We start from the raw sequence: 27,240 nt of genomic DNA on the forward strand, positions 1-27,240 counted from the left end.
GCTGCCTTGTTTTGCTTACTAAATCTGAAGGGGTTCATTTAAAAAATGAGAAAAATGTTGAGGATAAGCAAGCTGTCTGATGGTACATAGCTAACTGAAGTATGTAGTATGTGTGTTCTGTTAAAACTTTCACTTCAAAGTACAGAGTTCTCTAAACTATTTTACATCCTAGGGTGGTCTATAGATATATTTCATTGTTTTCCCAAATTTAATCAATTAAGTCAAACAATATTATCATGGCAGGTTATATTCCATTCTCACCTACACCAATGTGATGTAAAATCAAGTGGCATACAGTGGTATACCCAAAATTATTGTCTCGCTAATTTTATTTTACCTTCCATATTCTGTATTTGAGCAGGGGGAATGATATATAGTCAGGAAGATTAAATAGATTTAGGTTATCTCCTCGTATGCTAAGGTTGCCTACTGCTTCTGTCGCAGGAATTTTATGATTTGGTATCTGAACTGTTTAAAATCACAATAACTTACTACTTTTTCTGGATACTCTAGGCAACTACACTAATTATTGGTTTTTATTGGATGCCCTTTCCTTCAGTTAATATAATCATTTTGTAATATCATTTGGCCAAAGGACCACAGAATGCCAGTGGAAATGCGAACAGAATGCAATAGTTTGATAAACTTAATAAACATAGGTCAGTGTGAATTTGTAAAATGATGAAGTTCTATGCAGAATTATTAAAATCTGTATATTACTGAAATCATCACTTGAAGACCTTTCCAAAAGTGCCAGGAACAATATTATATGTGTATTTTTAACCTTTATACAGACAGCAGGAGCACTGTCAACTGAATTTGCATCTCATAGCAGGAACCAACACCATTCCTACTGCATAATGAAGAATCAGAATAACAATGAGTTACCTTGTCAGATGAAATTTTTTTATTTTCAAACTACATAGAGCAAGTAATTTTATCATTAACAATTCAGTAGCTACTTAACAGATTTGTTACACAAGATCATTTTTAATTGTGAGTTTTGAGCACATATGTTGATAATCCTATGACTGTTTTCCAATGCATGAAACATTCCCTATGACAAGGACATCACACTTTGTGTTAGCCAGTATATTCATGTTTTTAGTAAAAAAAAAAATCCTAAACTTGCCGTAGTAAACATTTATATTATTCTGATTTGTTTAATAATTTTCAGATCATGATAAGACATTACATTTGTTAAAACATCCAAATAATTCTCCTACACAGCTATTCAATGAAAATGTGTGTGGGAGAAAGTCTGATTGGACTAAACTTATATGGAAAGCCAGGTTTGTAGGAAGATGCAATAGATGCTGTTAATATATTGAGATAGGCTTTAAGATAAGGAAAATACTATGTGCTAAAATAATTAACAAATTTTTGAGTTATAACATTTTAATAAGCAATACTTTCCCATCTATGAACCATACAACAGACAGATCGCTTACAAAAATAGAACAAGATTATCAAATAAACTAAAACATATTTTGCATTTACAGAAGTTTTATTCTCCTGCAAAATTTATTGAAGCTTTAAAAAAGTGGGCGAAATTATTTTCCACTTCACAATGAACCAGGAAAGGTTCATCCTGAAGCAAAATTGGTCCAGAATCCACAGAGTGTCATGTATTACAGCTAGTATCCATAATGTCACAGAGATGATACCCATATATCCCAAGAAAAGATTGCTCAATGAACCTATCAAATTTGTGAACAGACTGGCAGGAAGTGTACTGATTTAATCCAAAAATCATTTCATTTCAACTGATTTCCTGTTGACTTTAATAGAATTTGGATTTATTTTCTTTGGGAAGGCATATATGTAGAAGATCGCAAGCATGAAACTTCCCAGTGAACACATTTCCTTGTAAGTTATGTGGAACTCTGGCTGCATTTGGAAGGTTAAGTTTATGTTGTTAATATCACTTATCCTTTTACACATTATTCTGTATGGTAACAGTGAAACCCATGCACAGTGCATGGCATGTTAATATTAATCTGCTAATGTGTGAAATAGTTTATTCATATCTAACTGCTTTAGATTCTCTGCTTTTGTTGCTCCTTTTCAAATGCTTGAAAGTATGGTAAAAGAGATGAAAGCTTCAGGTTCAAATAGCTTTAAAATAAATCTATATTTATGCTAAAACATTTGTGTTTCCAGTCAAGCAATGTTTGGACTGCTACATACCACTTATTTTGTACTGCCTCTCAGGAGAGAACCATTCTGGGAGCTATTATCCCTGTGACAAAATCGTCTGCATGATCTGTACAACTGTACAGGGCAGTAGAGTGATAGAGATATTTTAGAACAAAATGTGTTGGCTGCAAAACTATGCTGAAAATTATTTGTAACTGCTTAAAAAATCTCAAACTTTTACATGGATTATGGTACAAGTATTACTGAAGGTATGTGATGATCAGGAATGATCATGATAATAACACTGTCTAAAAAGATCATGAATTACATTGAACTTCAACAAGTATTTTGGACTTCATTTAATTTCAGGAAGTAATGATTATTAATCATTCATTCAAAGCAATCTGATAAATTCCTATTGATGACAACGGGAAACATTTTGCATCCTGTTATCATTTTTTTTTTGAATACAGATCTATATTTTTGACATTGTTTGTGGCTTTTTTATCACCAGTTGTATTCTAAATCAAAAACCTTCCATATTCACTGTTAGAAAGAAGTACCTCAGTATATAAGAACATGAATTGACTTTAGTAATATGTTATTATTTCATCTGTTGTAGATAGGGGTACTAAAGCTGAATAGAGGGCTCTGTAATCAAAAAGGAATAGTATTAAATATGTAAACCACAGGTCATACACTCTGATATTGAAGTTAAAGAGGCATAAAATAAAAGAACAAAGTTGATACCATATGTATTGTCTATTTATTCATTTGTTTGTGATTGATGGATATAGAACAAAGAGTTTCCTTGTAAAAAATGCTTATGTACCTACATGTAGTGACTCTGAAATCTGTACCTTGAGGACAAAGAAAGGTCGCCAATCTCTCCAACTCCTAGTTCTTTGTCAAAAATGGACACAGTTAATGAGGTTTGTTTGGTACAGCACAAATTCTCAGACACAGATAGAGATCCTTTCAATGGAAACAAATTTGTTTGGCTTTACCAGGTTACTTAGCGATTAATAATAGCCTTGAGATGCAGGTCAGAAAGGTCATCGTCCCCGCTTGCCAACACAATCTAAAATGTGCAGCTACTCCGGCTCTGCAGGCTTTGAGGCCCCAGAATGCTATGCATAAAGTAAAACAGGCTATTTTCCAACTTCTTTTTTCATATTAATAAGCAATTTTCAAGAGAAGGGTGGCAAAATGGGGGCCATGCCACTCTAAGTAATTCATTTATTTTGCAATTTAATCTTATGTTGGAAAAAAATTACACTGCTGCAAAAGCATAGCATGGTGATTTTTAAACGTCAGTGTGCTTCATAAGTAACCTTGTATGAAATATTGTATTAGCAGCCTTTAACAGTAAACTGCAACAAAACATATTTTCAGAGATTCAAAAATACCTGTGCATCTTTTCTGCTCTGTATTTCCTTTTATTCTATTTTTCTTTTACAATTAAAATAATATGTTTAATTACTTAATACTTTACATATTTTAATTGATAAAATCTTGAAAGATAGCATGAAACAAATAAGTTCTACACTGCGACTTGTATTTAAGAATGTGATTTCATAGTGTTCATATTTATAAAGCAATTATTGCTCTTTCACATATTTTGATAAACTAATTTAATGATAATTAAAATATTAAGAGTAAGTCTGAGTCACAATCTGAAAAAAAACACTTTTGGGAGCAATATGACTTTTCCATGGAATTATTCATATCAGCAAACTTACCCATGTCCATATTTTGAAACAATTTGACCTATGTCCTCGCAGTGTCTTGGTACTCATTGAAACAACTGGGACAATTAATGTGGAACTCTCTAAATAATTTGTTTTGCAGGAATGTTTGAATTGTCCAGTTAAAAATACTTTTTTCCTTTTTATTTTATCATATATACACATACCAAAAAGCATAAAGATTAGAATTCACTCACCTAATTAACTTTTTAGCAATCTAAATGCTTGACTGAATATGCTTGGTGTATTTGGCACACAGGTTAATTTGAACTAGCCATTTTGTAATAACAAAAACAACAAATGTTAATCAAACTAACCTTTTTTAACTGGGTCAAAAAATTCCATACATGTGCACTGTGCACAATAGCACAAAATTTTGTTTCTTATAGAACATTAATTCACTCTACTGTTTGCATAATTTAAGGCAAGCCTGGCTCTGTGAAAAAAGCAAAAAAATCCCAACAAACCATTGAGGAGGAAATTTATGCCCGTTTTCTGTTCAAGTTTTTCTCTAAGCATTCAGTTGAAATCATGAATTTTCTCCATTCTTTGAAACCTGGTGTTAGGTATAGTTCCATATTTCTCTCATGACAAAAGAGTTTTCTGCACAGAATCACATATTGAGATGATTCTGTGTGTTTGCACACCTCTGTCATACAGTGCTTCATGAAGCAGTTCAGTTCTGGGTTCTCATGGTGGCCTCTTCAGCTCTCATCAAAGCAGAGCAGAAATGACCTGTGCAAGAAGCCCAATGCCACGGAATCTCCTCCTAAGGACAATGTATGCATGGAAGGTTCCCATCCAGTTTTCCTCTGTGCCTACTTTCTCAACCTCACAAAGGGCTCAAGGATCAAGGAGTGAATATCATCTCTTATTCCATGTCTGCTGTCCTTTCTTATTCCATGTAATCTCCCCTGTCTGTGGATCAGGAGGCGTTGCAAGGCACTAGCTCAAACATAAATGAACAACCTTTATTTATACTGTAATAGCTTCCACTTAGAGAAATTCAAAGTAAAATGATACTTAAAGGCAGATAAAATGACTTACATGAATACTATTTTATCAAGCTGTAGGCAATGTGGACCTATATTCTACTCCTACTTTTGATGACTTTAATCCTGTTTCTTCATAGTTATATCCATGTAATATCCTACTGCTGTGGAACTGAAAGAACAATAATTTTACATTCCTGTGCAGTCAGTATACTGCTAATATATAAGAACAAAACACTGTGAAGCTATGAAAGGGTTAAAGTAAGATAGAAGAGTAGCACATCTTTTGTTGTTATAATATAGTCAGCAGACTTATTTTATTACAGGAGTGAACTTCAAGAGTATGCAGAAATGAAGGAAAACGAAGAGAAAATGAAAGACCTAGAAAAGAAAGAAAAGGAAAAGAAATACCAAGCCCGAAAGATGCATTACCTCCTTAGCACTGAGCAGGTTGGTAGACCTGTCCCTGACAGCTCATGCAAACCACTTGGGCCCCCAGCCTGACAGAGATAAACTAGCAGGCTGAATGGGACATGACTTGTTGAAAAGATATCACAAAGACACTACTTCGAGTTCAATTTAGTGCTTTTCTATAGGCAAGAGCAGGTACCATGACTATTCTGTGACAGTAGCTCATAGAGGCAGCATCAGCACTGCTGGCAGAAAGAGTCCAAGTCAGCAGTTTGATCTGGCACTGTGATAACACAACATGAAGGGCATAACCTCGCTTTAAAAACTCATTTTGACTGGCTTATTGTTGTGTTGTTGCACTTGTCAAGAACTAACAAGTTATTAAGCTGAGAAGGGATTTCATTTTTTCCCCCTTTTTTAATTGAGCTAATGCTTGGGTTGGTGCAGTGTTCTGCTTGTTTTTAGGATAGATTGTAAATGTGGGTTTTCAGCTAAAGCTTTTCTTAGAACTCCCTGAATCAGCTTATTTAGCATGATTGTTTTCACTCAAAAATGCCTCATAAATTTTAAATATTTATTATTAATTAGTTTTGTATCAATATTACTGGTGTATTATTCCAAGCTTTCTTATGCAAGGTGCTTTAAACAGACAGGTAAATATGCCAGTAGATACAGTTTGCATAAATTTGATATGATTGGTAAAGCTTGTGGGTTTGCCATTTTTTTAGTCTCCTCTTGTAAACTTTCATTAAAAAAATAAAAGGATTTTGTCACCATGAGTGTTTGGTGACTGATTGTTCTTCATACAGATAAGGAATTAATGTGAAATATTAGTATTAACTAAATGCTTGCTTTTTGTAAATTGTTAATTATAATCTGAGTTTAAGAACTGCTAATCCTAAAGAATGCAGGAAAAAATACCATTACTCTTAATGGCAAGATGTTTAATCTTCCCTTTTGTTTGGGAATTATTTGTGATATATCCTGTAGATAGAAATGTGATTTGATTAACTGGATATCAGTTATGAAAACTTGATGTGTAAATTAAATTAATGTAATTTTTTTTAAGCATAGTATATTGTAAGTAAAAAATAGCACAAAAAGTTCTCTCAGTGGCTATTAGGCAAAGAAGGTAGTTAATGACTGAAATTAGCTCATTATAATTTATTTTTCCACATGTAGATTTAGGATATTAAGAATAATCTGCACAGTATTTTACATTGTTTTAAACTGTAGAAAATTGGGAATTCTTGTTTTAAACAATGCAATTCATATAAACACATGCATAAAAATTAATATGCTTACCTGGAATACAAAAATTATCAGGTTGGAGACATTGAGTGACTTGTGGTCTGGTAAGATTTTAGTAAGCTCAGCTCACCTCCAATGACACAGGCTTAGCAAGCTGTAACACTTTCTAAGGAATGTCAAGTAGTTCCTCATTTCAGCCATGAAGTACTACTGGTAGAGGGCAGCAGTAACTGTTATGTTCTGATGAATTTGGGTTATTAATTTTACAGAATTAGAATTTAGCTAGCAGTGGTTTGTTTTAGCTAGCAGAACAAAAAGAAAAATTCTTGGTTTTGCTTGCTGAGATGGTTTGTGAATACTGAGACTCAGAGTCTGCAGATGCTTTTCTTTATCAGAGAACTGAGCTCCAAGAGCTGTCTTCTTTTGCAGGAAGTATTTCAAAACTGAAATAAATGTAAATCAATGCAAAACCTACAGACAATTTAAAAACCAGCAGAGATATATTTGAAATAAACTACTTACTGCAAAGTCTGTATTCCACAACTCCACATAGTTGTAGAACTTGGTATCTTGCTAAGATACAGGGCCAGTTATTTCCATGCAGAATTTACTGGTTGATTTCTCTGTGCCTGACATTTTGCTCTCTAAATGTTTGGTCTTCTGATCTGATTACAGCTGCATCTTGCTGTTTTCAAAGAACAGTTAATTGGAATACTGAGCAAGGACCATTCATGTCTCAGTAGAAACAGGCAGCAAAAGTTAACACTTTTGAGTGAGTTAAGAAAACATATCATCTGTAAGCAGGGCACATAGCAAATGAAAATAGGACATTGATGAGCTGGATTTATTGTAGAGTCATGCATTACCTAAAGCCCAGTAAGTTAGAGAGAAGACCTGTCAAAGTTTGATTCTCCTCCCTTCCTCATATGCAATGAGGTTCAGTCATAGAGCTGAGCCACCTCATGGATCAAGGCTTTAGGTGTTCAGGAAGGCTGTATGGACAGCATTGAAAAATCTGTATATGCTATAATTGTTTCAAATATATCCTATAGTTTGGAATATTTTTGTTTTAATACAGGCAAAAAGGGTGAGAAAAGGGTGTTTATTTATTGACAGAAAAGAATTAAGGAGTTGTTGCTCCTCAGTTTTTGTTAAGGTGTGTCAATCTTCATTCTCTCCTGAGCTGAAGCCCACAACATTTCAGAAGTGTGTTTATATATCAATATGTCTGTATCTTTATCTATATCTGTGTTTATCTATATGTTTATCTATATACAAGGTGCTCCCATTCCTAATTGCTAACATTGTTTTACTTTTAAGAAGTAAAGCTGAAGAACGTGAGTGTCAGGAATGTACAGGGGTATCTGGTACGGACGTAATAGCAAGGCCTATGATTAATTTAGTGTTTTGTCCTTTTCAAGAATTAATTTGCTATTCAAGCGTTTGTTTCTTTCATAAACTGTTACTTTATAAACAAAAAACACTTTCTGGTTGCTTAGTGCAAGCGATTCCAATGTAAAATACAACAAGAAATAAATCTATGAGATCACAACTTTGGGACTTCCAAACCAAACTCAATTTTAAAAATAGAGTTCTCTGTATTTCAGGTTTTAAAATTTTTATATAACACAATCCTTTCCTTATGTGTTTTTTACCTAATCAGCCTGATGCATTTTGACTTTATGATGAACAAAATAAAAATTATATATTTAACAAGTCTTTGTTAAGAATATTTCTTACAATTTGCTATTGATAACACAATTTGTTTTCACCATTTTTATCTGTTTTATCATGAACTGAATTATGATTTCTTGAGACATAAAACTTACAATAATTAATTTTTTCTTCTTAGTCCAGAATCACAGTATGCTATTTCCACTACAGTGATAGTAATCCCTTTTTTCCCAAATTGTCATTAATAAATGAACTACTTATTAAATGTGGTTATAATTTCCATTATAAACATGTTTACTTATGCAGATTATTATTCTATATCTCTGTAGTTCCTCTTTCTGAACAACCTTCACTATAATTGAATAGGTTCTTACTTTTGCTCTTTGTCATGTTTTCAAGGCCAACATTTGTAGTGAGGGCCATCCCCTGCCAACTGCTGACAAATGACCTTTAAAGTCAACAACGGAGGAAAGCACTGAATACATTCATGGCACTTTGCAGAAATGGGGACAAAGAGCCCACTTGTGTTGAAATAAATGGTTGCATGATTCCTGTCATTGGTATTTCCAGCCTTTCAAGAAATTTTGTAGTTGGTCTTTGTCTTACACTGGTGATGAGACTCAAAGTATGTCACTTTAAATCCAGAGATCCAGTACTGAGTTAGAATGCAGACCTGTATTACTTTCAGCATCTGATGACAGAGCAAGCAGCAATGCTGAGGTGATTTTGTGAGGGGGAGCTGGTGCATCAGCACCTGCAAGTCCACAATGGGATGGGGAGCAGAAGCTAGTGGTAGCTGAGATAGAGAGCAAAAGTGGTGACCTGTTGAGTTCAGGAGAAGAGCCCTGTGGAAACAGTGTTCCAAGTGTCACAGCTGAAAAGGCCTTCTGCTATTACAGTTTCTCCTGAGGAGAGGATTGGAGAATCAGCAGAGCAACAGATTTTTTCCCTTTATATTTTTTTACTGTGTAGCAAAGAATAATGGGTGAGGTAAAAGAGAATTTTGAATCTCTTTTCTCCATGTCTTCTGTTTCTAAGCAGATAATTACTTTTTGTCAAACAAAATAAATGTACATCTAGTCCAGGAAGCCAAATTTCTTTGGATCTGCAAAATCTTGAGAGTTTTGTCACACAGCTGCAGGACATACTTGTACATTGCTAACTTTGGGATGTTATACATGCATTGCTTAAGCTTATCATTGCTATGGCTGGTGGACTGAGTCACAGCCTCATTTCTAAACCTGGATCTCCTGCTCTGTGATAAATCATGCTGAGAGTAGATGAGCTAGTACTGGTCCCCTGTTCTCTGGGAGCTTTTGTTCTATCTGAATGCTTTAACAATTGAAACCTTAGAAAAATTAATTATGCTGTTATGTGTGTATATCTACTCTTGACTTTTGTATAGCACATTCTTTCTGTTAGCCCCTGACTAATTAGGAGACCTGACTGAGTCAGACTGAAGGCTTCTCTGCCAAGCATCCTAACTTTGACAGTGGACAACAGCATGGCTTAGGGTAAAGGAATAAAATGGAGCAATGGGGCAATACAATTACTGTCAAGGATACTCTCTCATTTTCCAGCAAACATTAGTTGAAGGAATTGTAGTTTTTAGTTGTATAACTTTCTATTTTTGTAATATTTAGATGTTCATTTTTTACCTTCATATTTCTTCAATTCCTGCCTCTCTATATAGCCAGAGAAGGAGCAACCTAGACAGGGAGAGTGGGTTAAGAGCACTAACACTAGCTCTGAATTTGTGCTTCCTTGGAAGACCAGGTTCACTCATTTTCCTTGCAGTGTTGTTTTTCTCATGCTTGTTCTTTTCACAGCTTTGCTGTCTCTGATATTCTCTCACAGGAGAATATGTAATTACGAAGTGCCTTAGTTTTTCTCCACAATTTCACCTGGTTCTGGGGATTGCCTCTGCCACTCCAAGCAACACTGAAGTCCATCACTTTTCAGCCCTCTTTATCAAGGTGACAGTTTTTCCTGATGTCCTTGGACAGTTTGTGAACAGATACTGCTCATAAGATGCTGGTAATTTAGAGCTGCAAGGGAAGAACAAAGTCCATGTGTAATAACAGGCTGTTTTCATTGCAGAAGTTTTAGAAACTATGACATTCCTTTTAGTAGCAAGGCACACATTCTCTCTTTGGATCACAGTAGTTCAGTTTTCAGTGCCTGCTTCACTGTGACACCATCTGTCTGTTGAGTCATGGCTAATGCACTTCGCTACGTGGCTGATATTGGCCCACATTTATTCCCGTTGAAATAATGCTTTGTAAAGTATTACTTATAAGGGTGTTATAGCTGGTGCTATAAAATAGGAAAGTATTTTGAATGGAACTAGTCTTGATTGAGATGATCCTTTCCAGGGGAACATAAACATGTGAGAAAGTAACCCTTTAATAGATTAGCACTAATGTTTTCCAAAAACCCCAACTTAAGAATAATGCTCTATGAGGAGGAAGGAAATGTTTGCTATGAGTTACTCTCAAGTGAGTAACAGTGAAAATTCTAATGTCAGCAACAAGAATCAAGTTTTTCCATTTTACTTTCTCTGTATATCTCCATAAACAATTCCATTGTGGGTTAATGGGAACCATTTAGCAAACTTCTCTGGATTGGGTATTAGGGCTTTTGAATACAAAGGAAATAAAAAATGTCTTTTGTTTCTAAGAACAGTTTCATTTCGATTTGCTGTATTTATTGTAGATCTCAAAATGTCACTCTATCAATTGTTTCCATGTTTATTTATCCTTTTTCCATATTTATTTAGCATTTGTCAGTTCCTAGAGTAAAATGTTTTAAGTTCAAATGGTATTCAATGCTGAAGTATTATTTTATTGATTTTTTCCTGTCAACAGAGATGGCAATTCATAAACATTACACTGACTGCCTTTGTCCCTTTTTCACATTACTGGAATTCGGGAGTTAATTCTGTTGAAGTTACTGCACTTATTCAGGTCTAAATGTCTAATGTTCTAAGTGAGAAAGAAAAAAGGCCACAAAATCCTTCCTGGAGCAGGTTGATGAATATTCAGGAGACACAACTGATTAATATGCTTCTAACCTAATGTGCTGTCCTGTAAGAACTTGAAAAACAATTGGTCTAAAATGACACTGTTTGACATCCACTCTGTCTCTGGACAGCTGGCAGTTTTATTCTTATAAAGGTGAGGACTCAGTGGATAAAGCCTTAGCCTTTGATCTTCAGATCCACAGTTTAAGAGACAAGGCTGCAAGTTTGGTCATTTGAGCTTAGTCCCGAGTGAACAGTCCACATCACAAAATGATTATACATAATTTGTTACTATTGGCAGTGTCTGTTCAGAAAAGGCCAAGGACTGAGCTAGCATGAAGAATGAATTAGCTCTTACCTTTTACATTTTATTTCCTCCCTCTTTACTGTTGTAATTTTATTATCCTGTCTCTAAAACATTCAGGGGATGAAATTATCATTCATTATAAGTACTAATACTTCCTGAAGATGAACTAAAATAGTCAATTTTTTTTTTATTCTAGGTGCCCCAATCAGTGAACATCCCCACCTATCCATGGGTGTTTAATATCCACTCATCTTTTCTCTGCCAAGTAGTCAGATGTTTCTGGGTACTTTCTAAAGCTTGTACCGTGAAAAATCCTATTTAAATTAAAGAGGAGAGTGAGCTTTCTTAGTTCTCAGGCAGGGGCTAGCAGCTATATTTAAATTGCACTTGTATGTGAAGCACTTCATGCTTCAGCATTCTGTTTTTATAAAATATAATTTCTAAAAGGTTCAAAATTTACATTACATCCTTCTGACAGTACTTGTGACAGGTATGTTTGATCAGCAAGCTTTCCTTGTGTATTCACTTCCCATTGGGAGCCAGATGTATCAGTCTATTTACAGGTATTCACTCTAGGAAAATCATTCCAATCTTGTGCTTCATGGGGCGCTGTCCACACCATCTCAGTTCACTTGGAAGGGATCTCTGTTCATGTTGCTTAATGTTTCTGCCAGAAAGAAGGACAACATAAGGTAAACTGAAAGAAGCCAGTAACTGAGCTGTTTGTGATCCTGAAAGACATTGTGCCTGAATGCCAGTTCTAAATTTCAGAAATGACCTTTAAGTGATTTGCACACACAATCGAAAATCTCTAGTTCTCTTGGAATCTGAGTCCAGCTCTTGCCCTTTGGGCTAACTCATCTTGAGGACACAGAACTGTAATTCTGCTACTCAACACAGTATCATGGTGATGTAAAAAAGAGGGAAATAGCTGAAAACCAAAATACACCTCCAGAATCTATCTGATCCACATACTGCCAAAATAATTTAGTGACAAACTTTACAGTTTCCACAGTTTTTTTCAGTTTTGCTCGTATATTTTTTTCAATCAGACATTTTTGTTCTCTAGGAAATAGTGGTTAGCTTCTTAGAGTGAAAAATACAGTCAAAGCCAAAACTAAGATCGTAAGCATGGTCTTCATGACCAGAAATGGGTAACTGTGGTTAGAGGATGAAGGAAGTGCTATCTCCTGACACGATAACCTTTTTCCTATGCAAAAATGCATGGATGTGAACTATTTCAGATGGGTTTCTTCCTGGTGTCAGTGAACAGTACTTCCATCCCATTCAGTCTTCTCTTAAGTCTCAGCCTAGCACATCTGGTAAGTGAAAGTATTTCCAAGAGAAATCAATAATTTCTTCTTTTGTCCCACTTCCCAGAAAACAAGATACTCGCTTCCTATTCCTTAAAGAAAGTCAATTAACCAACTTTTAAGCATTATCTGTGACAGTATTGTGAACTATTTTTCCTAAAGGCTGCCTGCTATAAAATCATTTCAGATTTTTTGATAACTGGTTAACTGTTCAAAGAAATGAGAATTTACACAAAAAATTCATCTCTCATTAGAAAGAGCTTAACAAAAATAAAATGTAAAGTTTGAGTGCTGTTTTCTAATTGATCCTATGCAAGCTTAGTTTTTAAAGGTATGTCCCTGTAGACATGGCAATATTTCTCAGAGCTTCTTCTAAATAGCTTGTTACTAGCCATATCACACAAAGCTTGATATTATAGCATAGTGACATCTCTGCATCTACCATGTATTATAGCATTGAACATTTTGGCCTTAGTCACTTCAAAATCCACCAGATAGAAGTTCCCTGCACTTAGACTGTCTTTTTCAAAATCAAATTGCATAATCCCTATTTGTGTGGATTTTTTCTAGACAACAAACTTTGTGCTCCATTCCTGTGGGTAGGATTAATGGCAGAGTTTAAAGGACAAGCTGTGTGATCTATCAAAAAGTGTGCATGCTGAGATCTTTGAAAAACATGACCACATTTTGTGTATTACTGTCAATTGGGGTGGCAAAAGGGTTGGATTGCTGCAGGGTCAGAAAACTGGTAAGAATGAGTTTTATATTGAATGCTGGCTGTGTGTATGATATGGTAAAAATATTTAAGAAAGACTCTATACTGCAAGGAAATCACAATGCAGCACAAAATCAGCTAAATAGTTCACAAAACCACGTTCAGAAACGGTGTAACTCAACTGATATTCTTGAAATAGTTACTGGTATAAATTTGCTTGATGCATAGTAGTCCATCTGGTATTTAACCAAGTTGGGATGAGCAATGGTCTAGTTCAGGTAATTTTTTTCTCCTGTTATATTAGGAGAAGTACATGCTAAGTAAGAGATAATTGCATAAGAGAGAGGTTAGGAATGGCATGGGAGAAGTCATGAAGATAAAATACCATGCATGTCCCAACAGCAAACCTTCCTGTTGATTAAGAAATGGCACTGATGGTATCCTTGCTTTAATGAGACTTCAAGATGAGTGATGCACACACCGGTTCCTTTGTTTTTCAGCTCTTAGCTCTTAGGCAACAGAATAGCATAATGGTAAAGTTCTTTCATTACCTTACACTGTTTGTTCAATATTCAGTGCTTTTGTTTAGTATCTAATATATACTGTTAATTTGAGAATTGTGTCTGTCCTGCGAGGGACAAGATGAACAGTGTACATCTCCTTATATGTAGTTGCTTTGTTTTCAGTTTTTCCACTTCAACAATCTTTAAGTAAAGTCTTCATCTTTGGGGTTTTTTTTTTTCTAATTATATCACTCTTTTCTACTAATTTTTGACTATCTTTAACTAATCATACTAACATGGTTCTGGCCCCTCATTATTCTTTCCCAATACAATACTATGACTGTTCATTAAACATTCCCCTCATTTATTGGTCTGATTGCAGACTGCTTTGTTAAACATTATACCACATTCTGAGTTTTTACTCATTGCCTAATCCAATAGGTTTACTACAGCAAATTGTTTAATAAATCTGTCAGCATATATGTCTGTGGGGGAATACTCACATGTAAGCACAATACAACAGACATAAGGCACAAGGAAAAGCAATGAAATATTACATTGTTTTGCATTTTTGAGGAGTAAAACAATTCTCTATTTAGCAATTATATCCTTGAAAAAGGAAATCTCCATATGATTTCTGTCTGTATCTGTTACAAAGAGCTTCTCCTCTCTTCTGATCTGTTGTTGCAGGTAACCTCTGGTGTTACAAATTCAAAGATTCTAAGTGCTATAATTATAAGGATTTTTCTTAATCCAGTTAGAAAAAGAATGAATCTCAAGTAGATTTTTTTGTACAAAGCTATTCTTTTCCATTAGTACAATGACAATGGATGGAATTTTAATTTTTAATATGTAAGTAATATCACATATGTGGGTATGTGTTTTAAGGCTCTGAAAACTTCTCACAAGATAAATAATTTTAGTCTCAAAATATCTCTGTAAAGGAAGAAAATGCTGTGTTTATAGGCAGTTATTGAGCCACAGAATATATTCACCTTCAGCGATTATTTTTCAGACTAAGGTGTTTAATTCTCACTTACTCAAGGTGGTTATATAACAGGTTTCTTTTCAGAGATTCCTATAATTTGTATAATATCCCATATTCAGCCTAGCACTTCTTAAAGAGAAAATGATAACAGCAATGGAATTTCCCATTCCAGCTTTTAAAATAAAGCTATGCAGCAATTAAGTTGTATTTTTCTGCTTGTTTTGAAATTAGAAGTCGAGTGAGAAGACAGTAAGAGAACTCTGAATGTGCTGTCCCTGTGTTGCATCTTCATCATAAGAATATTGTTTCTCATGCCATCATTCACTCATTCAAGTTATTATCTCTGATCTAGTCAAGTCATCAAGAGCCTGCATTAGAATTAGATTTGACAGAGTAAACCTCGTTCAGAAAGACTATCAGTGAAAGGTGGATGCATTTTTGGGATGCCTCTGCATCTTCTGGGCCACTGTGTTTTGGATATTGTGCCTCAATGTTTTATGCAGTAAATGAAGATTATGTTTCTCTTTTGTCTTGGTGCCTAAATGCCCAAGCAGATGGTACCTGTTTGGAGACTCAATTACAGTGTCGTTTCCTGCAATTGAACTTAGTGCCTTGTATGTTTAGAGGTTGGTTTTATGGTCTGTGGCCAGGATACTGGATTTGAATATTTCCTTAACACCTCATTGTATAGTCCATAAAATTGCTTCTTGGTTTACTTATACAAGTGCATTTAAACTGTGATTGCACTATTATTTCGATATCAAGCAAACATTTCACAATGAAAAGGACTGAACCAAGCTTTACGGTCTGAAGGCACAATAACAATAATTAATGTTTCTATTACTCTGTTTAAACAGAATATATATTATGCAGAAGACAGGTAATTAATCCCACTTGAAAGAAAATACTCTACTCATCACTCATTTATGAATTCTTCAGTCTCTCCATAAAAGCAGTATCTCAAAGAAAGGTAAAATACCTTAGGTGCAACAACAGGCTAGGTCCTCCGGTCCTTATTTAGATGAAATTCCTGAGAGTATATTTTTCAGGGATTAGAGGATCAGGCCTGAGGAGTAGCATTAGCTCAGTGAGGACTGAAACTACATTTATAAAGGTTAGTGAATTTTTTCCTACTGTTAGGCATGGTAAAGAAGTTTTATCTCAAACCAGAATGCTAAACCATACTATGGTATTTTTCCAACATCTGCATAAACTTTGCAATGTATTTCTTAATTGTTAATACAAAACTCTGTTCACATTAGTTAAAAAATTGCAGATTGTTGCTAGTACAATACATTCTATTGTAGCTTAAATATTTTGATGTTTGGAATTTGAGTTCATGGACATAATCTTATTATACTTGTTGCTAGAACAGTATTTACATATTTTTTCATAGATATTCTTTCTAAAATAAATCTCATATTAAATCTTGTCCTTTTATTTTCACTAAATATGAAATATACTGAAAGTCTGTAAAAAGCTAGCTATTTAGAAGTTCAATATTCCTTTTCATTTGCAGACATGTTTGCAGCATTATATAAACACTTCTTTGTGAATCATTAATGTTTTAAGGTATTTCTTTTCCCTCCTAGAGCAACTATATCTGGGGATTAACAGGATTGTTCACTGGAATTCATGTGGAAGCATAACTGCAGTAGCTGAGAAATGATCATGTTTCCTTTTAGTTCTCAGCAAGAGTAATTGAATGTTGAATATCTTACTAAACGTTAGACTGTGACAGTGTGTTAACACTCCGACTATCTCCTAACAGCAGGGCAATTATTTGCTGAGTGGGATTTTTATAAATCCCCTGGCAGTGGTATGTCCTGATAATTATGATGAAGTGCACTGGTCAGTGTTGATTCAGCAATCCCATCTCTAGCAAATATTTCATTCACAGCTCTCCTTCATGCTTTTACTTTTATGGCTTTTAAAGATCTCTTACCTCTCCTCACAGCTTGCTTAGGTTTTTTTACAAATTACAATGGAGCAAGAAAGGATTTTGAAATTAAGTCCCTATTTTGTTGAAGTCTTTTCTTTCTCATTTAACTCCTCATTAAAAGACCAGAGTGAGAAAGTAGCACTTTATTTAGGTTCTTACTGTGACAACCACTTGCACAAGCTTCCTCCCTCAAAGTTGTTTTTTTCAAGATTAAATGACTGTTAAATGAAACATTTATATTCATGATATATGTTGATTATTTCAGTCTTTCAGAGTTGATGTGAAATAGTAATTAATATAGAGCATATCTTTATTATTTCTTATTAAAGTTACAGTAAAAATAAGTAAATATATCTGAATACACTTTCTATTGATTTAATGCTTTCAATTTATCTTCAGCTCAACTTCGTCAATTTTTAATTTTGCATGTGTGTTATTATTTGCAGCACAATACCTATGTTGTATCTTAGAACATATTTGGTTTGAAAATTTTTACATGGATTTTAAAAGGTCTTTTTTACATAAATTTTAAAAGAAGTAGGAAAGAAGACCAAGAAATAATTAATTAATTAATAAATATTGCAGAATCTAAACTGTTCAGGATTTATTATACAACTTGGGGTCACCTATCTTTTCTGAGGAACTGTCCAGCATAGTCAACATAGCATTGTCTTTCCCTTTCTACCTGCACCTTTTTCTATTCTTTCTTCCTTCTTTCTATTTCTTTTGCTGCTGCCTTACTTCATAGTTTAGCTTTAAAGGCAACTCCTTAATAATTTTCTTCTTTTGTTCTTGAAAAATAATTAATTAATTTAGACAGAAAGAAAATTAACTCTTTCTCTCTGTATTGAAATGATAAACAGGGGAAGACAAAAATGGATATTCTTTAGCACTGAGTAAATGCAGCTTTTGTGGTGGAAGCAATTCCGGCTATAAAATCCCCAAACCTTTTCCTTTCTAATGTTTATTAAATTAATATTTGTTTCCTGATGATTTTTTCTTCCTTTATATTTGACCATTAATTATAAAGATAAGCAAATGATTGGGAGGAAACAAAATGATAGAGTGTTAGAAATGCAAAATGATTCAAAATATTAATGTATTGTTAAGGATGACTGGGTAACAAATGGTACATTTGCCAGTATGCCTGACCTGACACAATTAATATTCCAGGTCATGCTTGGGTTTCCATGATGGAAGGTCTGAGGCAGAGAATTCTAGGGGAAAAATATATCTATTGTACAACTCATTTCTCTCTCTCACTCTTTTTTTCTTTCTTTTTTTTTTTTTTTCCTTTCTTTTTCCTGATGAGTCAGAACCATAGTCTTAAAAAAAAAATAAATCTCTGCTTTCACACCTCATTTGCCATATTCACCACTGGGCCACTGTTCACCAGAAGGGCCTGATGTAAGGAGGTCAGTAGGAAGCTATTAGCAGAGTCCCCTCCTGAGATTTCTTTGGTCTCATTGAGGTGAAAGTTAGCATGACAGTATTGCAAATAACTCAGTTGTAAGTTTTTTAACAGTTAGCACAGATTTCCCCATAGTGTTTGTCACTTTGGAAAATTGTTCCTGGAAATGAAGTCCTGAAAGCTGGCTTTGACAGAATCCCTTCTTAGTGTTGAAGATCACGGGTACAGAAAAATGTGTCATCTTCCTTGCAGACCAGAGGTACATTTTTGTAATCTATGGTAATGTTATGGAGCATTACATATTTTCTTATGAACTAAATATGGGGAAAATATTGATATCATAGTATGGAGTAATATCCAATACACATACTTTTCTACCATTGAAAAAGCAGTAGTAAGTACAATGGTTTTGTAGTTGAGAGAATATTTTATTAAAGTAGGGAAAGAAATGAAGTAAGGCTTTTAATACATTGTATTTGTCTCAAGAAGATATACAAATGTATTAAGTATCAAAGGCTTTGATCCCACAAATTCTTAGATTTCTGCCAGCTCCCTGCAAAGGAAGGAGTGAATAGGGTATTCATTATCACATTGTACAGTGCAACAAATTCCAAAAACAAGACTAAAACTTGAAGAGATATTATTAAAAAAGAATGGAAGCAATTTCATCTAACTAGAAGGTAGACTCAAACTCATCCCCTTGTCTTTCCTACAAAACTTTACCATTTTCAATCTAGGCCTAACCTTTCCACAAACCTTGGGGAATTTAGAGTAAATTAATATTAATTTTGTCTGTCTAGATACTAACTCTGTTGATTGCTCTGTTATGTGTCTTGTTGAATACTTGAACATATATAATTAAAATGTAAAGTAATTAACAAGGATTGCTTAAAAAGTCATTATTTAAATATGCACTTTGTAATCAATTTTGACCCAGATCTTACAAAGAGTTTCATCTGTAGAAGAAGCAAAAACTTCTAAAGTACCCAGCTGGCCTCTCTAAATTACAAATCTGTTTTTATAGTTGATATAATATCTGTGTGTATTTAACTAGGGAGTGTGTAAAAAAAGTGCAACAAAAGATGACTCTTTGTTAAGACACCTTTTCAGCAATAATAATTCCAAAGATACTCAATCAATGGATTTCCACATTTATTATGGCTAATTTTAGTTTCATTAAAAGTGCTAAAAGCCAATTTTATTAGTGCTCTTGGAGATATTCTGTAGCATTTCACATTGCTTGAACCTTTTATGAACTATAGTTTTTTATTACTGCTAAACATTTAATCAAAGAAGCACAAAATACAATACATGCAGTATTTTAATAGAGATTGCAAAACGTATCTTCAGAAAGCCATTTTACTCATGGAGACACAGTATCTCTCAGGGTGACTAAAGGAAGTGCCTAGACAGAACATCGATTTAAATTTATCCTTGCATTTAATTTTTCAGAGGAAGAACATTTAAATTATTTCAGATATTGTGTTTTTACACTTTGGAGCAACAGAACCCAAACCTGTATTAAGTAGATTGAAATGATCTAATACTTTATTTTTTTTCAGTTAAAAAAATTAAAATATTTCCTCCTCAAATTGCTCTTCAGCCTTTTTTAAATTTTATTTTTTTTTTAAGAAAAGGCTTAAGAAGAGGTGTAAATTTTGGGAAAACACAGGCCTGATCAGGATTTGCTACTGATCAACAAATCTATGCCTGCCAACTTTAGAGAGTTGTTATTATGCTTTAGTGTTTTCTTTCAGATCTCCCTGATTCTCAGTGATGAGCATGGCGATGTTCCTCTTCTGGATAATATTTAAATTTTCAGTGCCATTGTCACTTTCTATAAAATATGCATTTCACAGACCTACCATGAGAGCAGTATCTCTCCCCCATAGCTGGGAACTTCTGCATGCTCGTGGCATGGCTAGAACAATCTCCACAGCTGAGTATGGATGGTGTAGGAAGGGGTGGAAAAATGAAGCCACAACATAATGAGCAGTTCAGTGCAATATGTAAAAAAAAGTAGTTGCAGGCTATTACTTTTCTATTTACTGTTATCAACATTAGTTGTTAGTGAAGACAAAAAATTAATTGGTCATAATGTAGGCAAATCCAAAGGCTGTGGTAGGACTAATGAGTGAAGAGATATAATGACCATGGTATAGAGATGGTTTGTGTATCTCCAGAAAGGGATCTAATTTGTGTGAATCTCGTGTATTCCATTTGTACGGAATTTGTGTTGACTGTGGCATTTTATATTTGAGAGAACTTGTGCAAAATGTATATGGTGTAACTGCAATCAATAATTGTGGGAGAGTGCAATAAATTCCAAGACAACACATGGAACTTATCTTTATGTAGCACTTGCAGATCACCAAGTGTTCACAGGCAAAACTCTACTGGGCTGATAAGAAAATTGCAATATAACAATGATGAAGTACTATGAAAATAATAACAGCATGAGGATAATCTGTAACTTTATGAGATATTTACATAAGAGCCAGACTTGCAGAACAGAAGATTAAGTTGCAGCTGGACTTTACAGATCATAGAGATGGACCTGGAATTTCACATTCACTCCAGTGATTCTGCTTGCCTGCTGTTTGAAGCATGGATCCCTGCCATTCTAATTTGGTATCCTGAAGGGCTGAAGGAACAATCAGTGGTTGTTTGGCATACATATGTTTCTACCACTTACCTCTATTCATCTCCTCTTCCCCACTGTACATTTTGCCCATTAGTGAAATAGCTTGTAGGGTTTAGTCTAAGAGGGGAACAAATAACAGAGGACCAAAATAAATTTTCATTAGGCCCATATAACTTAGACATGAAGAATGCACCCTTTAAAATTTTGAGTAGCCCAACATTATTTTGACTAAGCTACCATCGACGAATACTTTTGTCTATTAGACACTATGTTTTACATGTGCCTTATTTAATTGTTTTGATGCAAGAAACTGGAATTTCCCAGTAGGATATGTTAATGAAAAATGCATTAGATCTCATTGGGGAGATTTCTGTCCTCTCAGCCCCAAGAGTTTAATACTTTATGAGGAGTCTGATGCCTTACACAGTTTTCTCATGGGTCCTCATGGAGCAATACAAGATTTTACACATTTACTCTTTTCCTTAACTTTCATCACATCTTGAAACCGATTTCTTTTCCTACTACTTTTATTCAAGGTTTATTAGTAATTAGAATTATGATAAAAGCAAAAGACAATATATTTTAACTGAGCAAGTCTCCTTTAAAAGTTTTAGTATATCTTTGTAGAAAATCTAATTATCTTTAAAGCAGCTAAGTATCTGAATTATTTTATGTGTATTTCAATCATATGTCATCTATTTTATAGGAAATTTAGTGGCTTTGTGCAATATGGAAAAGGATTTCTCATATTTAACACTTCATAATTAATTTAGTAAACTCACATATGTCTATTTGGGAATTGTTTATATATAACTGATAAAATCCCTACATATATAGGTATGGTTTGGAAACAGTCTGTCACATAATTTTGACTTGCCAGATATTCACAGATTGTTAATGATGTAGATTACTAAAACAGAATTTGAAATGTGTGTTTTATATTAGTAATTGTTATATTATACCACACTAGTCATACAATAAGTAATGCAAAAAAAAATAAAAATAAAATTCAGTGATGAATGAACCTTTCTATTTTAGTAATAATTTAGAAATCATTGTGCAAAATATTTGTTTTTCACATGTTTTATGCTATTAAGGCTAAACACATTGTAATAGTTATTCAGGAACTCATTGTGGACATTTTGTTGGGAAAAAAAACAATTTGGTTTTGGTATTCCATAAATTATCTTCTATTTCTCCTTAACCAAGGACTGTTTTACTTTTAAAAGTGCAGCAGGTGCCACTGTTTGGTTTTGTTCCTAGTGTACGTAGAAATTTAAATGAGTGGAAGTCAAAGATAATCCCATTTTCTGCTCAGATTCCAGGCATCTACAATTCACCATTCAAAAAATCCCCAGATCCAATGGAACTGCTGCTACGGAAGTCAAAGCCACTGACCCACAGAAAGCAGCAAGTGAAGAGTCCCTGTGCTGAGCTCTATGACTGGCCAACATGTAAAAAGCCTCCAGCTTTTGTCACAGCACTGCCTCTGCTACCTGCTGGCAGACAGAAACCTCAGGTAATATTTTCCCAGTGACTCTGAGGCAGCTTTTGCTCACATCTTTTATCATAGATTATCACAGAATATCTTGAGATGGATCACTAGGTCTGAAAATCCCTTTTGTGATTTTTTAAAAAAATATAAATCTAGTGCTTGCATTGAAGATATAAAGTCTTTGACACAGATTTGACTTAAAGAAAAAGAAATCTAGGTGTTATGTAGAAACAGGCAAATATGATTCTTGATACGTTGTTTTTGTCCTTTGGGAAGAAAAGTGTAATTTATGATATTTCAAAGGTATGACCTGATATAATTGAGTATCAATATTATGATTCATTAGACCTAGAATTCTTAATTTCCAATTTTAAATAATGAAAAAAAAAAAGAGAAATGAAAGGTGATAGGAAAAATTAAGCACTTGTGATAACTTTTTCCTCAGTTTGCAATTGTTTTCCATATGAAGACTGAGACGCCCTCTCAGTTCAGAATAGTTGCTGCTCTCTTGTGTCCAGTAAGTGTGTGTCATCTCTAATTTCAAGGATTTCTACATGTTGTGCTCCATCACAGCTGAGTTTCCCAGCTTCCAATCTTAACTGTAATGGTCATGATTTTAACTTCAGTTGGTGTCACCTTATCTTGCAGGTGGATTTTTTTCTTTTCCGTAAAGTAATGGACGTTTCTGAGATAATGCACCAAAGTGAATGTCTCACAAGATGGCAAAACAGCTTTTGCCACCTTATTATCAAAAGCTGCTGGGAACATGACCAATATATACAGCAGAAAAACTTTTGAGGCATTTGTGTTCCACACTTGATGACAGTATGATGACACGTAGCTTTTGCCAGTAGGTGCCTGATACAATTACTTTTGGGATAGAAATACTCTGTCTTTCCCTCTGTTCTGAATTTTTTTTCCATTTTCCCAGTCTACTGAATCTTCTGCTTAGCTCACACAAACACTTTCCATGCTGATTTCACTTTGAGTGACACATCTTCAGAACCTCTGACATTTTCCCTTTTTGTACTCCATTCTATATTTAAATTTCCTTATCTGTATCTTGCTTAGAAAGAAAATACTTTTGAATGAGTTCTTCTTAGCAACTTTCAGTGAAGCTATTACCTTATCTTCAGGAATTTCTCAAGTAACAACTTGAGGAATAAGCAATGTATGTATATCTTTAATGGTGTTTTGCACCTCTGAATCAATATTGCTCTCTACAACTCTTTGAAAGGAGGCTGTAAGCCAAGGGAGGGTTGGTCTCTTTTCCCAGGGAGCCAGTCACAAAACAAGAGGACATAACATCAAACTGTACCAGGGAAGGTTCAGGCTGGACATGAGGAAAAATTTTTTTCACTGAAAGGGTGGTCAGGCATTAAACAGGATGACCAGGGAGCTGGTGGAGTCACCATCCCCAGAAATGTTCAAGAAATGGGTGTACATGGCACTTAGTGCTATGGTTTAGTTTGACAAGGTGTTTGGTCAAAGGTTGGACTCAATGATCTTTGATGTCTTTTCCCTCCTTTATGATTCTATGATTCTAAGAAGGTGCAGGCCTGTGAGAATACCTCTGGAGAAGCAGAGGTGAGCCCTCTGCTTATAGCAGTAAGAATCAACTTCAGGGCTACCTTTGTCCCTCCTTCCCTACCTTGACTGCTTGAGCTTCTTCATAGAATGACCTCATTGACTCACAGTAGAATTGAGACAAAGTGTGAGCCAACAAGCAGTTTGGGTGATCAGGGAGTTTAGAGCTGACATAAACATGACATTATAGCTTTACCGTCTGGGACCAAGAGGGCTATGACAGTCCTTGAGCAGGATGTGACTGGTTGCATTGTCTCTCAGGAAAGAGGAAAGATTTTGCCTTGTGGACATGGTACAGGAATCAGGCTTTTAAATAAATAGGGAAGCACAGTTCTTCCATTGTTAAGCTGCTCTTTCAAAACTGCTTTACTGTATACAAACTAACTTACAAGTTTCTGCTTGGATTTGGAATATTTTATAGACCCTTCTATGTTCAGATGCACGCACAGCAGTCATGCACAGATAGCCTTTTAGAACAAACCAGAAGAGTTCTGTTTATTTTCTGCACCTCAAAGAGGGAATTTACTATATAATACTTTAATCCTTTCAGCACCCTGGGATGTACACTGTGGGGTAAATTTTCAAAGCACAGCGCGTGGATTTAGCTGCCCGACTCTTATTGATGTTAATGGGAGTCACACGGCTAAATCCCTGCACAACACTTTGACAATTTAGGGTTGTATGTCTAAGAAAAGGACACTGGTTTGAGCTGATGAAACAGCTGGAAATGAAAACCCATCAGAACACATCCTCCTGAAAGTTGTCTGGTGTGACAATAAGAAATTTAATTACTAGATATACTTGTGTCCTAGTTCTTTGTGGTGACACTTTTTATCACCAAGCTTCTTTTTCTAATATCTGTCTGGCTCACTGTGAGCCACTTGTAACTTTTTTCAGGTATCTAAAATTTTTATTGCCCATTGGTTTGGATATTTTATATGAGGTTGTCAATAATATATGTTTAAAAGAAAAAAAAAACTTTCAGTTTTCACATAGGGAAATGGGTTTTCAGTGTTTAGTAGGTAAGCTCTGTATGTATAAGGTAGAATATTTAAAAGAAACGTTATAGTGATGCTTCTACATGAATTAGATCTATCATTTTTACTGAGTTAACTAGAATTATAATTTGATAGAAACACAGATAATGCAAAAATCAGTCATCTATTCATTAAAAGACATTAGTAACAGAATGCACATTACCATTTAGATTTTTTTGCATGCTATTATCTGTCGTGGAATGGGGACAGTGAGGAATGCATAATTTCATGTAGATCATACTTTTTATTATGACTTTCTGATGGTATGATAAAATAGTAAGAATTCAGATCTGCTAACCTTTATTTGGCAAACCAGTTGGTATCAAGATTTATGCTACTGAGTACAAATTCCAAACATAGAGCTTACAGCTGTATGAGTTTCCTTCAGGGTAAAAATTGTTGGTTGACTCCTTCCCCTCCTTTCCAACCTTGACCTCCCCAGAAAGATTTCCTTTTGTAGCAGGATGCCTGAAATTCTTCCAAGAATTGTCTATTTGAAAACATTTCTAAGCAACATTCTACCACAGTTTCCGAAAGTCTTAGTCTTGTAAAATGGAAATAGACACATGGATTTTTTAGAGGTCTTAATTTCAGATACATTCCTGAGGTCCTTGTTACTAAGTAAATTTCTTCAGATACATTATTCAGAGGAATGGAAAAAATCTTATTTTTATTTGTTATGTATTATTATATATATACCCTGCTTTCATTAGTGATGACACAGATTTGTTTTGAGGGGCCTTTGCTTAGTTACATCATTTTCCCCTCTCCTATTAGAAGTTGTAATTTTATTTGAACTATAGACTGGGGGCTTTTGTATGTATCTAACTTTTAGTTAGGTCGTAGAAATTAAAGGTGGAGAAAACCCCTTGCTTGACTATCCTATTTGGCACTTATCCTGGAGGAATATGAGCCAATATTTTTCAGTGAAGAAATAATACAATATTCTGAAAGCCTACTTTTAGGAGCAAATATATTCATCTTGGTATTATTTGGTAATAGTACTTTTCTTTCTTCCTTCTGCCATATATCCACTTACTGCAAACATCTTGTAACAGAAGATTAATTTTTTATAATGAATTTTAAACTTTTTTATAACTTGATTATCAGGTTATGTATCACTAGAACATTGTTGACGAGTTTTAGTGGACTGTTCTAATATTGATTATCCTCTCACTTTTCATTCTGTTTTTTGAAGACTTTTGTGTTCTTTTTAAATGAATTTTTTTTTTCCCAGACTTATAAAATAGAAGCAAGAAAATATCTGCAAGAAGTGTAAATACTATGCTCATTTGCTTACTGGGACCTTCAAAAAGATCTCCAAATCTTGGTGCTGCACCTTTAAAAAGTAAAGTTCCAATAAAAATCCATTAACTACTTTCAAATATAGCAATCCTCCTGTCCAGCTGTGAAAAGTACTAGATGATACTTATTTGCCATTTGTGTTATTTACGGTCCATGACTTTTATGGTAACTGGTTCCTATTATTGGTTTCTATTAATGTAAAACATAAGTGAACATAAATGAGGCGTGAATCATTTCTTTTTATTAGCCCCACAGTCTTCACTCAGTGCTTGCAGTAACTCCAGCTGTGACTTGTTAGTGATAACCTATTTAAAGAAGGATATCTTTAAGAATAAAGGCAGTGAGTAGGATTCTTTGTCTGTTCATAGATTCAAAAGGTTTCATTAGTTCATTGCAAGATCAACAATGACAAAAATAAAAATTAATTGGTAATACTTTTAGGTCTAGAGTTGCCATTAAACTGTCCTGAGTGGCACAGGGCACTAATTATATTCCAGGTAAGTTCTTAAGGGTTAATGCTAGAAATGAGTTATATAGGATATGTCACTTCAGCAACACGGGAGAGGACTTCCTGCTGCTATTTGTCCATGTTGTTAAATGGTAGATACCGATACAATCAGTTATTAAACATTATACTCTGGGAAAAAGAGACATGTATTTTTAAAAATTACAGAGTTAATGTGAAATTAGACTTTTCAGAAATGAACTATACATTTATAGTACTGAAGTAATGAATTATGTTAGAAGAATTGTATC

At 34.4% G+C, this 27,240-nt stretch overlaps 1 protein-coding gene across 1 annotated transcript in view; it reads left to right on the forward strand.

The window, feature by feature from the left end:
- SPATA17 (spermatogenesis associated 17) overlaps positions 1-27,240 on the forward strand; it is an 85,398-nt gene that overhangs the window by 29,289 nt on the left and 28,869 nt on the right. Inside the window, exons 6-7 of the mRNA XM_058836269.1 lie at positions 5,206-5,329; positions 22,379-22,579. Of these exons, the coding sequence (XP_058692252.1) occupies positions 5,206-5,329; positions 22,379-22,579 (325 nt within the window). The remainder of the gene's footprint in view (positions 1-5,205; positions 5,330-22,378; positions 22,580-27,240) is intronic.

The sequence above is a fragment of the Poecile atricapillus genome, chromosome 3, assembly GCF_030490865.1.
Source record: "Poecile atricapillus isolate bPoeAtr1 chromosome 3, bPoeAtr1.hap1, whole genome shotgun sequence".
Taxonomy (NCBI): Eukaryota; Metazoa; Chordata; class Aves; order Passeriformes; family Paridae; genus Poecile; species Poecile atricapillus.